Source organism: Parasteatoda tepidariorum, chromosome 1 (genome assembly GCF_982258835.1).
Source record: "Parasteatoda tepidariorum strain Cologne lab strain chromosome 1, Ptep-v5.0, whole genome shotgun sequence".
NCBI lineage: Eukaryota > Metazoa > Arthropoda > Arachnida > Araneae > Theridiidae > Parasteatoda > Parasteatoda tepidariorum.
In genome coordinates, this window is record NC_141755.1 from 19,772,353 (window position 1) to 19,788,118 (window position 15,766).

General features: G+C 28.8%; 1 protein-coding gene across 3 annotated transcripts; it reads left to right on the forward strand.

The window, feature by feature from the left end:
* The first annotated feature begins 886 nt into the window (after nt 1-886).
* On the forward strand, nt 887-12,440 carry LOC107452143 (uncharacterized). 3 transcript variants are annotated; one of them, XM_043039153.3, is made up of 3 exons: nt 887-1,393; nt 6,117-6,204; nt 10,275-12,440. In XM_043039153.3, the coding sequence occupies exon 3, from the start codon at nt 10,317-10,319 to the stop codon at nt 12,261-12,263; it is 1,947 nt and encodes a 648-aa protein (XP_042895087.1). In that variant the 5' UTR covers nt 887-1,393; nt 6,117-6,204; nt 10,275-10,316; the 3' UTR covers nt 12,264-12,440. The 3 variants fall into 3 exon arrangements, with proteins under 3 accessions (XP_042895087.1, XP_042895088.1, XP_042895089.1); XM_043039154.3 differs by lacking the exon at nt 887-1,393 and adding an exon at nt 1,481-1,595; XM_043039155.3 differs by lacking the exon at nt 887-1,393 and adding an exon at nt 1,814-1,937.
* The last annotated feature ends 3,326 nt before the right edge of the window (nt 12,441-15,766 follow it).

A 15,766-nucleotide genomic window follows, 5' to 3' on the forward strand; every position in this document is an offset into this window, starting at 1 on the left:
AAAATTGTTGATTGGAATACTTTGGAGAGAAAAAATTAATAGAGAATCAAAAATAACGCCTGTTTTATATCTCGATGATTGAGTGATGGCCTTATATTTTACATTTATCGAAAGATAGAGTAAATATCCATCATCAGTTACTAAAGACAAGGCCGACTCTCCGAGTTTTCGCAACAATCATGAAACAAAAACATGATTTGCTTCGGAAATTTTTTTAAGGAGATCTAACACGGACTGTAGTGCCAGGGAGTAAGAAGGAAGTAGTGCATAAAACCAATGAAAGATGGTTAACTAATGTTTATACATTGAACCTTTCATTTATAATAAATTATATAATTCGTTAATTAATTATTTCGATATCAATCACCTTTAAATAATATTTCTAATAAAAAAAAATCTTATTATTTGGCAAGTTTACAATTTAACTCAGAAAAACGTCTGTATTTTAATTTAAATAATTTGTCTAGTTTATACTTTAAATATTTTAATACATTAATATTCAATGTACAGTATATTTCAATTTTAATAAATTTGAAACAAATTTGTGCTATAAAATAACATAAAAATGTTTTATTTTTATGTTATATTTCTAATTGCAGTACAATTTATTTTGAATAATTTTATTCATAAAAATTACACAAATATCTAAGACAAGCGAAATAAAGCCAAATTAATTTTCTCTATTGTAAGACAAAGCGAAAGATCGAAAATGGAAGCTGTAAAATATTGCGCAGAAAATTTCACAGAAAAACAAATTTACAAAAAAATTTCTACCTCTATCTTTCTAAGCATTTTTAAAGCTTATATGTAATGGCGAAAACTATTGGATGCTTACTTAGAAAGCTCCACCTTCCTTTTTTTCTCGTCAAAAATTACTTTTCAAGTGCGCATGTGCAGTCTGAGTCATCTCGTGGCAGCTGCTTCGTTCAGCTGAATTACTTTCTTGCGCAGCAATAATGGCAACAGGAAATCGATGTGTACAGGAATTACTCTGAGATTTGTTGTCATTCAGCTATTCATTTCAGGGAGTAATCTATGGTGTGTCATTCACTTTCTGTTTTGAAAACGTTTCCAAAAATTCATGGATTGTGAATTACGACAATTTACAAAACTTAAACTAGCTTAATTTTCTATTTCACGCCAAGTATAATATGCGATTTATTGAAAAAGACCATCCAGACTTGGAACAAAGCACAGTAATGGCGTTCGCTGCGATGAATTACGGAAGCCGTTCGCATGGCAACCATTGGCAGCGTAGAAACCATTGTTTTGGTAATTCATGGCTGAGTGTAATTCACCATGAACGACGATCTGTGCGAAAAATTTTCCATTATTACTGCAATATGGCGAGAACAGATATTTGTTGTAGTAAACTATCCTGGATTCTCCGATGGTAAGTCGAAAATATTACTTAAAAGAGTTGTTTTACTTGATTTTAATGATCTTTAATACCTTTTATTACTATTTTAGCTTTGAAATTTGACAATAATATGTAGAGTAATTGTTGATTTTCACAAAATTTTCGTATTGAAATGCGGATATAACATGGCGACGCCACGGATCGCTAAAATCCATTTATTCTCGAAATCGCAAATGTAATTCTTTAACAATGAAATTTCTCTCACTGCTGTTGATTAATTTTGACATGTAAATTTTTTTTTAATAAATATTATGATAAAATTACTCATGATTTTAGAATTTAAATATTTTTAAAAAATATAAATTCATTGGTAATGCACATTGTTGATGGAGTTTGAAATATTTGTTGCATTATAATTTTAAAATTTTTGCATCAAGAGAGCATATAATATATAGAATGATCTGCAGAAATTTTATAATATTAATGCATTTTAGAATAAAAATTATTATCTTTATGCTTAAAATAATATTTATTTCTATAATTTTATTTGTAAATGATAATGGCTAGGAGGTGACAAGTAAGCTGCATTTTTATATTCATACATTATAATTTAGGTCAATTACATTTTAAGCTGTTGTCAAATATATATTGTAGTATGTATTATTTTTATTTGTAACTTTTATTTTTGTTTTATTTTGTATTTTTCAAACATTTTACTGTTAATGATAGTTAAATTTTAAAATTAAAAGGAAACGATTTCAGAAATAGTGTGTGATTTATTAATACTTTGTTTTTCAAATAAAATTTCTTAATTCATTTCTCCTTAATTCAAATGTAGCATTTTTTAAAAATCTGATATAAACTATTATCTATATCTGATATAAATGAACAGTTATAAAGCTGTTAAACAGTATAATAGGGGTGAACAGCCTTTATGGCAAAAGCCTGCTACAGAAAATAATAATTTTTTTTTTTTGGGAGGAGGTGAAGAATTTAATTTTTGTACTATTTAATAGTGACTTAATTATTCTTTCAATCATAAGAACATGTCAGTTTGTTTTATTTAAAGAAAATTGCTTTTAAAATATACCTACTTAGTATCCTATATGTTTTAAGTTTAAGTAATTAGTTTTGAAGATTTATGTTAAAATAAAAGGTGAGTCTTTGTTTTTTTTAAATATAAACATCAGTGTTCTAAGCACTAAGTTTTTTTTTATCAGTATACTTAATAACATATTTTTAGAAAATTAAATACTTTTTTTATTTGAATTTATTTTAAAAAAAACTGATACTTTTGTAACTTTTCATTTTTCTTAATAATTTATTTACAAAAATACAGGCATACATAAATATTGGGAGGGGGTATAAATTCTAAGGAGAGAAAAAAAAAACTGTTCTACAGCTTGCGGAATAAAAGTGCAAAAAAAATCATATAAGCCTTTTATAGAATAATGAAAAGGTGATGATGAAGTGAATAATGAAAAAGAAAAGATGCTAAAATTTTTGGAAAGATTTTGATCTCAAAAAACCATGTTCTGAGATAATATTAGGCTCTGAGAATTTTCTGTATACTGGCGTATATATACATGATAAATTTCCAATAGATCAAGACTACATACAATATGTTTCTTGATCAGGGGTCTGTCCAGGCCAAATTTACTACTGTTTAGTGCTACCTTCACAAATTCAACTTTAAGAAAAAAAACTTTTTCTTAACATTTTATTTTGTATCACATAGGAAACAATAAATCTATACTTTTGTGTTGATTTTTTAATATAATTTTTAATTTTCACAAATTATGTCTAAATTTTCACAAAATAGGTACGTACCTCTCAGAAAAACCTAGACAGACCCCTATTGATAAGTATCCTACTAATTATAATTTACCAAAAATATAAATTTTCAATTAAATGAGTTAATAATTTTTTCGATCAATCAATTCAAAGATTTAAAGGTACAATCAATTCAATATTTTGTTTAATTATTAGAATTAATTTCCTAATTACATGTTACTTTATTATGATATAGTTTTAATATATTTAAGTATTTTAATCAGGGTTGGGTTTTTGACGTCAAAAAGTGGTTTTTGACATGACAAGGGTATAATACTGGTTTAAACCGTCAAAAATGTCAAAAACTAAAGTTTGCCAAAAAATATATATAAACTTCAAAACTATCAACAGTTGCCATGCATTATATTGAAATTTAATTATACTATAGGTAATCAGCAGGTTTTAAAATATTTTTTAATTAAAATTAAGGTAAAATAACAGATTTAAATTCTCAGAAATTTATATTCAAATGCATGTGCAGAAAAATTTTGCACAAAATTTTTTTAAATATTTATATTTTGAAAAAATTTTTTTTATTTTTGATACTTAAGAAAATTAAAAGTTTATTACTGTGCATTTCTGACATATAAGGAACATATAACTAATATTTATAAGGAACTTACAAGTTATGTTGTATAAATACAAACTTGATACAAGTGTATGAAAAAATTTTTTAATGTTATACCGAATATCTTTATTATCCAGTATGTTAATTTGAATTTAAAAGTAGTTTTATTTGTGAATAATGATAAATATAATTCATATTGTTTATTATATTTATTTATAATTATTACACTTATCATTTTAAAACAATTTTTACCTCTTAATTTTTCCCCCCACTTGTATTAAGAATACAAATAATGCATATCTTGAAAGCAAGAAGTAATTATTCAACAGCTGAATATTTAGATATTCAACAAAACTATGTATATAGTATTCAGCAAAATGAAATTCACAAGTATTTGGATAAACTAAATTTTCAGCATAGTAAATGAATAGGCTGAATATACTGTAAATCGAGACTGACTACTCTGTGTATTTAACAGAAAGCACTTAAATTTGTATTGTCTTATGTTAAAAAGATTATTAAGAAAATTTAAGAGAATATTAAAAAGATTTTTCTTTAAAAGATGTCTAATGTACAAAACTGCTAATGTTTATCTTTAAAAATGTCTAATTTTTAGTATAATCTATACTATACACTAAATTTGGTTATAAATAAATTTCTTAATAATATCACTGCAGATTTTCAATAACACATGAAAATGAATACATAATATTACAAAAGATGTGAGTTTTCAAAAGTACAAGATTTTGGTTACTATTCAAAATATAAGTGTTTCTTCAAAATTTTAAATTTATTTTTTCTAGAACATATTTAGAAACACTATCCTTTATAAAAAATATATAAATTTTATGTATTAATTAAATTTCACATATGAATATAGGTTTTTGACATTTTCGACATTTTTGACAGTGAGGTTTTTGACGTGACGGTTTAAACCATGGTTTAAACTGTCAAAAACTGTCACATGTCAAAAACCTGCCAACCCTGATTTTAATATATTTTGTAGTTTTTTTATTATCTAGTCCATGCAGCTCAGCATCAATCGAAAGAATTGTCTCCTATTTGTCGTATTTAAACTGAACTGAAAATTGGAATTTACGAGAGTACAGAGGGTTTCAAAACCAATTTTTTGTGATCACATGCTTTGGGGAAATGAGAATTTCAAATGGGATTACAATGAAAATTGATTTTACATATAATGAATCAGATGATTGTTAAGTGTTTCTTTTTACGAGATGGTTTTATTAATTTTTATTGTAAATAATTAAGCAAATTAACGGGTTGGATAAATTAGCAATTTTTCACAATTTTATGACACAAAAATTTGGATTTTTGACTAATGTCAAAAATTTTGTAATAAAGGATTTATTGACATGGCTGTTAAAACCATCAATTGTCAAAAACTTGCCAACCCAGGAAGCAGATACCCCCCCCCCCCTCCTGAAAACTACACCTATGGTGGAAGCATTTAGATGTTCTAAAAAAAGATGTTATAATATTCATTTCATATTTTATATCAGGGGTTTCCAACTTACATGAGGCCGTGGGCCACAATTAAAAGCGCCACTCAAATGGCAGGCTGCAACTTCATCAAAACTTTATATAAGACTCTTTTATGTTTGGGAACATTAAATATTACTGTCAGATTTTTATCAAGTTGTTCAAAACAAAAGTATTGAATTAGAAACGAAAATAAGAAGTAGATTTTTAAAAATATTTAATTGCATATTAAAAAATTCCTAGCTACAATAACTTTAATGTGCACCTATGTATTAAACAATTAATGTGCTGCAGATATCAAATAGTTAAGATATAAGACTTTAAAAAGGTTGGTATCAAAACTTACATAGTAGCACACAAAATGTTCAATGAGAGAATTGAGGTTTGTCTGCTGCAACCACCAGAGAATAGATATTTACATTTTAAATTTAAAATTTACAGATGTAAATAATTTCGTCCAAAATAAGTGGTTTTGAAAAGTTAAATCGGAGAATTTCTTTGAGAAAACTTCTGATACCCACATGCTAAATTATATTTACAAAATACAAAAAAAAAAAACAACAAAAAATAAATAAATAAAAAAGAGCAACATATGCAATTATTTTTGTGTTTGAATAAATTTTTTTGCACCATTGGTATGTTAAATTTCTAGAAAATGAAGAAATTAATTTTTTTTTTAATAAGAAAAGTTTTAAGCCAATATAGATTTTTAAAAAAATTGTCCGTAAAAAAATGGCAACTAATATATTTTAGTTCGCGGGCCACAAAAAAGGCTTCACATGCCTCCAGTTGGTAACCACTGTCTCATATCAATTCTTTTCAAATTTGCTATAAATAATCTTTTTTTTTATTTAGGCATTTTAAGGTGAAAACATAACCTGAGCCTTGAAACTTTCTGCAGTGGACTTCACAACTTGTCTTGTAACACATTAAATGCTCTAATGTAAGTATTAATTTTTTTTCAGGTTGTACAATCTGTTTTTTCTTCTTTTTTTTAATTAAATTTTCTAACAATCGCATGTGTGTAATAAATAACTTTGCCATTCAAAGTTTTAAGACAGGTTTAAAAACTACCTGTTTGTTGGCTGAAAGTGACGTTAATAACGAGAGATTATTCAGAGGAGCATAGATTTCATTAATAATTTATTTCAAGTATTTAGAAACTAGTAGTTAGTTGTAATTCAGTTTTTTCCCCTTCTAATAGAAAAGGAACCTGATACTTAGATATAAAATAAATATGATTTTTCTGTAATTATTATGATTGTATGTTTAATATTACAGTCTTACAATTAAGTAATAAAAATTACATTTTGTGAAAGTTTCTGCAAAAATCTGTCCTGATGTACCAAAAGTAATGAAGTTTTGTTATCAACAAATCTATAATTTTTCTATTTTTTAGACAATTTTAAAAACAGTAAATAATTTATATTTTTCATGAACTATTGATTTTTTTTCAGTTTCCCTACTCTTATACTTGCATGAGTTGCAGGGTTAGGAAAAATTAAACCTGTCTGCATTTCTGTCAGGAAAAACTGTAAAAAACTGAGTATTTTCGAAAAAAGTCCCCCCCCCCCAAGAAACAATGAATAAAATTGAGCTTTTCAAAGACAAAACAACTTTATTGAACTAATTTCTTTCCAGAGAAAACAACATTCTTTATTTGCAAAAGTATATTGTTACAGGCACTTTAAAGCCTAAGTGTATAGAATATTTTTAACTTTTAAAGCAGGTTTAAATGAATTGGATATCTACTTTATTATTCAAAATTCTTCGTTTATAATATTTATTCCAAATCTGTTGTAGAGATATCTTGAATGAAAAACTTATTATTATTATTTTTTTTAACAATTCAACTCATTAACTGTTATTCCCCCAAGTTTTAGATCCTTTGAGTACATGTCCATTACATTTGGCAATGGTTCTGGTTATCGATCTGTATCACTCTTTGGAAATTCCGTATACTAGGGTCAGCCTGGTACTTAGTAGGTATAGTTTTTCTGCCTACCTGCCCAGTAAATGAACTGAGACTAGTGGTACACTGCTCTCAAATGGTCCTTTTTCCCCTCCTAAGTCTGTTTTTTACAGTAAAGTCTTTTAGTGATTTGGTCCTTTTGATTTGAAAACCGTTTTAAAGAAATTTTCCAATTTTGTTAAAGTTTTGTTTCTTATTAACTTTGAGGGTCAACCTCTTTCCTCATCGTTCAATTTGTTTGAAAAGTAATGATATTGATGTTAGTTCAATTTTGTCTCTATAGATTGGTACCAGAACAGAATAATTAAATCTGAAAATCACTCACCAATTGAGACTTTTCTTGTGAGTTGAGGCAAGTCGATGGCAAAGCTTATCATTTCAAGATTTTCGTTCCCTGTTGTTCGGTTAGGCTTGCTGCTTCAAAGGATCTGTGTTTGTTTTTTTTTTAACTTGATTTTTATTATGAGAATTAATGAACAATTCTAAAATTGCAAATATTTAATTGTGTGAACTTAGGGGACCTCCACTAAGTGTGCGAACATATAGTTTGTCTACAGTAAGAACTCCCCCCGCCACAAAGTCTGAGACCATCTGCTCCCATGGAAACAAGAGTAGCACACTTTAAGGAGGGTAGCTTCTCTTCACTCCAGGGCTAACTTAATAGACCGACGAAAAAGATTCCATTTCTTTCACCGACCCGAGCCAAAACTTGTCCTATACAATGACCCCACACCCCTACTTGAAATAGTTATATCTCATTACCATAGTCACCTCCACGGGTCCAGGCGAATGGCTAGGGGAGTTCTTACTTTAGACAAACTATAATTAAAGCATCTTATTTTATCCTATTTGTTTATATGCATATTGAGCACTTTTTAATTTTATATAAAAAAAAATGTAATAAAATTTCCCTTCATGAAATTTATGAGGGTGAATTAGGGGTCGTATACTTTATTTTTAGGGGAGGAAAATAAATCTTGTATGATTGAAATTAATTGTTCTAAAAATTTGAATTGATCTCTTCATACTGTTTGCATAAATGAATTTTAAACATATTTACAATTCATTAATCACAAATATTTTAAAATAGTAAACTGAGGGTTAAATGGCATTACTTACTAATTGATTCATTAACATCAATTGAAATGTTTATCTGCATTTGTATCTAGAAAAACTTTTAAATTAAAAATATTAGGCTCTGATTAAAAGATATGAAGCGAATTACATGTGTGAGAAATATAATTAAATTTATTTTTCATTTATTAAAATAATTTTTTTAAATAGTTGTTTTTATTATTTTTTTTAACATTTTGTGATTTAAAAATATATTTCTAAAGTTTTATTAAGTTGCACAATATTTAACTTTCTCTCTTTTTTTTTCTACTTCAAAACTGTTATGGCATATCTATTAGTTTTATTTGTAGTTTCAATATTATGAAGTTTGTACATAAGGGACTGTCCTTCAACTGTTCAAAAATTATGGCATTTTATTTATCTTGTGGATTTGTGATTTTAATAATTAACTGTAATTATGATAATTTTATGAAGGGAAAAAACATTCAATATTTTTAATTCATGATATTTGTAAAAAATTGCAAATTAAGGGCCCCTTCACTTATCTAATAGGTATTTTTAACAAATCTAGTTACCAGGGGTCTGTTTAGAAGAAATTTGGGTTCGTTAACTGACCCCTTCACAAACTATCTTTTTATAAAAATGGACCCTTCAAAAATATTTTAACTTAAAAACATACCCTTCACAAAATAATTTATCTTTTAATCGGGCCCTTCACAAGAGACACTCGAAAGATATTTGTGTTTGTAAGTGGGCGGGAAAAATTGACTGATGCTGAGTGCTCAGCTATTAATAGATATTTTCAAGTCTACTGGCAATCGATGTATATTACTCTAATATTTTGTTAATCATGTTTATCTGCATGTTATTGACTGATGCTGAGTGCTCAGCTATTAATAGATATTTTCAAGTCTACTGGCAATCGATGTATATTACTCTAATATTTTGTTAATCATGTTTATCTGCTTAAATTCTAAGGCTAAGTTTGATCTCATTTCATTTATATTATGTACCTTAACCTCTTTGAAGTAAAAAAAATTTTATAAATTCCAAATGTAATATTCTAAGAAAATATTTCTACTTCTGCAAACATCGTGTGTACATTCTTATTGATATTAAATGATATTTTTTTGTAAATAAATAATTGAGCAATATATTATTCATAAAATTAATTGATAAAATATTATGTAAATAAACATTAACTTAGATCAATTTTTAAAAAAAAACTATTATAAATTTAAGAATTGTTTAAGTTTACTTAATGTGTAACACATTAGAAGTGATGCATAACTAAGTTATGTTACATAAAATATGTCAATTGAAATTATTAAAAATGTGAGTGATTTTGTCTCCATTATTCGTCCGAAAGGAATATTCTGTGTTGTACAGTATAAGCTAAGTACCAAATATTTGTATGTTGCCTCTCTAATTTAGTAGCAGCAATAGCTGTTTATTTTTGAAAATTAAATTTTTTAATTATAATTTTACAGTGTTGAGCATAATCTTGTTTACATTTGCAATTTAAAAACTCCTTGAAAAGGTTTTTTGCAATAACAGGACCCTTGTTGAAAGAATGGGACTTAACGCTTATTTTATATTCACAAATTACGAGTAATTTTTTCGCAATTTTTCAAAAACAGGACCTTTCACAAAATGTCTGGACAGACCCCTGGTTACAAATACTTAATGCTTTACCTTTACATCCAACCTTTAGCAGCAACTTAACCCACAATAGAAACTGAATTCCATAATTGCTCTGATGAAAAAAGGCATAGTTGTGAGATTGAAATGCTATGCATATATTAATGGGGTCGTTGTTTATACAACTTGATAAAAATTTAAAGATTCAATTACCAAATCAATTGTGAAGTCATGGGTTGTTTAAATAGTTAAAAGTGTATTAAGTAATATTTCAAAATAAATAGTTATTTTTAATGCTCGTTTATAAACAAACTTTACTTTTTCAGATTAAGTGGAAAAACGATCTGATTTATTGACAAATATCAGAAATGTCTAGCTACAACATACCAGAACGAGACTTCATGAGATGTTTCCGAAAGGCTCTGTCTGTTCCTTTTTTGTTGAATAATGTTTGCTCAACAAATATTCAAGAATTCGTTACAAGTTATGCTGCTTCACTTGGTTGCACAGAAAAAAGCTTCTTTTTTCCTCTTTTGACATGTGCTGCATCTTGTATGGGTACTGAGAGCTATTTAGAAATAATAAATCACTGGATTGAACCTCCAATTGTGTGGACTTTAGTTATTGCACCAAAATCACTGTTAAGAGTTGATGTAGCTGAACATGTAAAACAACATCTTCTTAAAGCTCAGAATGATACCTGGGTGCTACACAAAAATGAAGATACCAAGGATTATTTGAAAAAATTTTTGTTTGACATTTTTACTTTGGAACAGTTGCAAGAAATGTTAAAGTTAAGCAATGGTCATGGAATAGCTATTTATAATAGTGCAAGATCTTTGCATAAAAACATGTTGGAACCTGTAGAGGCTGATATAATGTTGCGGCTGCATTCGGGATTAGCTTGGTTTCAAGATTCTCGTGTCAGTCGAAGTACTGTAACTAAGACAAGAGTAAATTTTGCTATCATATCAACTCCTGCTGCTGTTCATCAAACATTGACTTCTGCCCCAAATTTCAAAGAGCTGTTTCATCAAAGCTTTTTACTAACGTGTACTGAAGACAGCCATGCAAAATTTAATCAAATTTCTGAAGTAAATAATTCAGATAAATTAGTTGAAATATTTACATCATTAATAAAACTTCATTGTTCTCATGGTCCCATTGTGTACAAGCTAAGTGCTGAAGGAAAGGAAAAGTTCAGCGAAATTCACGATGAGCTTACAGATAAAGCTAAGCAAATGGCCAGAAAAAATGCTGATAAAGTATTTCAGCCTGCTCTTTCTTATCTTGGACGTTTGACTTTAATTCTTCATGTTCTTGATAATGTTATTGATTCTATTAATTATCAAATACCTGTTTCTCATTTAACTTGGAACACAGAAATAAGTGCAAACACTGTTTGGCATGCACGAGAACTACTTAGTCATTTTATTGAACAACGACATGCATTGATGGAGGAATTGAAATTTCCCTCTCAATCCGGTGCTCCGACACCACCTATTGAAGTAGTAGATGGACAAAACAGAGTTGTATCTCGCAATATGCTTACTCCACCACAACGATCACCTCAAAATGTTATGATGAGGTCTAATAATTCTGTAAATACAGTCAATCCAGTAAATAATGTCAGAAGAAATATATTAAACAATTCTAGAGTTAGGCAGCCTGTTAGAAATTATCAACCACCTCTTCCTCTTAATAGTACTGTTGTTGAACCAATAATTCAGTCTGTGCGTTCAAATGCAATACCTGCTACTCAGACCATTCCTTTTAACCCTATCATTACAAATTGTGAAACCTTAAATAATAACTTGAATACAGAACTAAATTTGCCCACTGCTCTTTCAGTTTCGAGATCCGAAGATCAAGCTGACCAAGCAATACCTGTTCTTCTATCACGTGCACCAAATACATCCATTTCAGATATCTCTAAAGAGGATTTCATTCGAACCCAGAGGAATTCTTTAAAAAAACTGCTGAAACATACAACCGGGGAGATAACACCCTCTCGATGCGTGCAGCTTAAACTTACACCTGATGCCACCGCATCTGATGAAACTCAGAGGTACACTCAAAATTTTTCAAGGTTATTTCTTAAACGATTAGAATTATTTGGTTTTGGTATCTGTGAAGGAGCTAATAATGGCAATAAACGTCATTTTGTTTTTAAAAAGAAGAAATTTAGTGCTCTGGGAGATGATCAGAGACAAATTTTAAATGATCTTAATATCAGCGAGGTAGAGTATAATAAATGCTTTACCTCTGTGTCCATCGAAAACGAACAAAATGGCAAAGTTGTTTGTTTAGAATAAGTTTTTTATTTTGAATTTAGTGTAAATATCTTGTTTTTGTCCGTCTATTTCTCAGACTCTGGTTATTTATTAATGCCTGCAATTTTAACTACAGCATGTACATTTTAGGACATGTTAGGAACAGTTTTTTTGTATATATGTAGAAAGACAGATGAAAAATAAAGTTTATAGAAAATATTTTCTGCATTCTTTGCATTTTGCTTTATTTTTTTCAATTCTTTAAAAGTGATTTTTCGAAAAAAGAAAAAAAAAATCCTTAATTAGCATTGAAATGTAATGATAGGTAAAGTTTGATGTAAGAAAAAATAACTTCATTTTTACTGTTTTAAAAAGTGTTTAAAAATATTTTCTTGCTCAATTGTATGTTTCAGTTTTTATTGAAAAAAATTAAATAATAAAAAACTAACATAGAGTATGTCTTGAGAAGATAACAATAAGTACATAGGTAAAAATATTGCCCATTAAAACACTGCTAAAATTAAATAATACCTTTTTGCTCCAACTCTTTTAACTCTTAAATTTATTTCCTCAGCTACCTATTACTTATTTTAGCAAAAAATTATGATGTTAGGTCCAAAATCTTCCGAATGCAGCATAAAAGTAAAAAAATGACTTAAAAAATTATTTGTAGTAAGAAAACAAGTGTCTTAAATTGAATGTCAAGGTTTCAACTTGTCATAGTTATGCTGGCAACCCTATGTTGAGCTCAATTTTTTATAACTGAGATGTACATGTGAATGATTGTAAGTTCTGTTCAACATTGCTGATTTTGTCTCTTATAAAACTTTCAAAATCTAGAGTTTGTGAACAATGACCCAGTTGATGTAAAAATGTTTAATTCTTTTGTTTGTTTCTTATTTTAAACTTAAAAATTATGTTTAACATTAAAAAATTGCTTAAAAACATCAGTGGTGTAACAAGAAGGGACATCTGTTTCCAGAAACAGCTTTAGAGGGGGGAGGGCATCAAATTCCTGATGGTTCCGAATTTAATACAAATTAATTCCGGAATAAAATGTATTTTGATGGCATTTTCCATCTCGTGTTAAACTGTTCTGAAAATCTCTGGTTTGTGTAGAGATACATTAACTTTTAATTTGATATATTGCATAAATCAGTAACAGTTGAAAATACCCATTCTAACAATTTTGTAGCAATTTTTTGGATTTAAAAAGTTAAGTTACAAATTTTCATTTCTTGCTTTCCGGATTGTTATTTAACAATTTGCACAATTTTATTGGAAAATAAACTTGGAGGAAAATTATTAATCAGGTATAGTTCACTTACAAGACACACACTTGTGTTTTCAGCAGTCTGAAGGAAATTACCATAAATTGATTAACTGATTCATTAAATATAGAATATTTTATTTAACTGTTTAAAGTATACAAGAATTGTTAGAAATAAATTGAAATAGTTTGAAACAAATAATAGGTTCTTATGAGTAATTTACGCACTAAAAAATATACTGAAAAATAATTTTTTATAGTTAAGTTTCATACTTTATAATAAAGATAATTTTGCAGTGTATTTTTTTTTTTTGCTTATCTTTTTTACTATTCGAATATTTCTTCAAAGTATTCCTTATTTTCCTTGTAGAATCAGAATTTGAACGTTGAAGAATTGAAATCAAAACTCAATAATTAAAGTTAACGACTTAGTGCTAGTCAAGCTCTTGCAAAAAAAGGAAGAAAGCTGTGCATAATAATGGTAGAGTGGCAGTGGTTTGTAGAAATTGAGATGATGAAAACGATATTGGTCTAACTCTTTTTTTTTTTTTTCTAACCGTCCTTGAACAGCCGGCCCAATTTTTGGGTTTACGACTACTAATGTGCAACTCTGTAGCCTTGTAATTTTGAACCCAAGCTAGAAGAGAAGGGAACTCCTGGATCGAGCATTGGGAGAAATTTGTTCTACCAGAAGACCACGAGAACCTCCTACGGTTAGCCTGACAGCAAAGGGATTCTAACTCATCTACCACGGAGGATATTTCACATCAGCACTGTGGTCGGTGCAAGCCGGAAGCTTATTCGTATCGACCAGCCATCGTTGGGATTTGGACCCGGTTCACCTTATTGGAAGGCAAACGCTTTATCCCCTGAGCTATCGTGGCTCTAACTCGATTCTTGTCACAATTGGTGGACAACAACATTTAGTTAAGATCCAACTCCTGTACTTTCAAACAATGAAAAACAATACAAGGAGTACTTGTGGCCCTTCTTGGCAGCCAATACATGACACTTACGATGAAAATTTGTCATTTCAATTCAATTTCAGTTGCAAAATTCGTCATTTGTGTATTGCAGTAAATGATTATTAAAAATGTCTAAGTTTAGTCAGTGTTGCCGTTAATGCTTAAAGGATTTTTTATTATAAAGTATGGGTATGAGTGGTTTGTGACTGTTTTTACTTCCTGAAGCTCATTAAATGACAATGTCTTATTTTTTATGCTTGCAAAAACTGGGTTGTTGTTCTAAGTTGTTAAGGCAAAGGGGCCATTTGTTCTTGTTTTCCAGTGGCGCCATCTATGGCCAAGAATTCGACTTCTGCCACATCCGTTTATACATCCATTCATTCATCCGCAGATCGTAATTTTGTGTCGTGCCTCGTTTCTTACTTAAAAGCGATCTAAAAATCTTAATTTTTACTCGCGCTCTACACCATCAACTGACGTGCATTTACATTTGCCCTTTAGTTTTGTTAATAAATAATATTGATTAAATATGTTATCATTATTAATTATGTCAATAATATTAGAATATTTTCCTCGTTTTAATTTTATGGTATCATTAGACGAAACATTTAACTAATTATGCGTGATTTGATTAAACTTCTGAATTTATCAAAAATATGAGTCTTTTTGGTGCAACAGTGGACTGCATTTTACTTAATTACTGCATCTTACTTAGCTTATGCGAGGTGGGTAAGGTATTATCAGGATAATTAGGTGTAATCAGTTTAATGACAGTGATGGGAAATCCAACGAAAATAGAAGTCTCACACTTGAACCATATGTTCCAGATCAATTTGTAAGTAAGTATAATTTTGGTAATTATCGTGGTAATCAAGGGGTAATTAGCTAAATTGACAATTATGCTAAATAACGCATTCCAACCAATGATCTTTGCGAGCAATTTCATAGTTCTGCTATTAGATGGATGTACAGCGACGGGAAAAGCGGAATGTAACTTTGATCTAGTGCAGGGGTGGCGAACCTTTATACACCAACGTGCCATTTTCTCTAACAAATTGCTAAGTGAGGTCATAGACGTGCCGTCAAATAATTTTGACTTCGTGATTATTGGGAAAATAATAATACTAAATACTATCAACTCAAAACTCTTTATTTGCATCGAAAAAAAAAATACATTTTGCAATGTCTCAGTTATACACGTAATTCAACTTAAAGTAACATCAGTGTGACTTCTGTTGTTGCAGATTAGATGACCAATAACTTATATTTAGGTTGTAAGATGTTAGTTCAAGCAGGATTGTTGATTTTTT

What these genes read in the sequence shown, in the direction of transcription:
- LOC107452143 (XM_043039153.3), top strand. Translation starts at nt 10,317, where the DNA reads ATGTCTAGCTACAACATACCAGAACGAGACTTCATGAGATGTTTCCGA.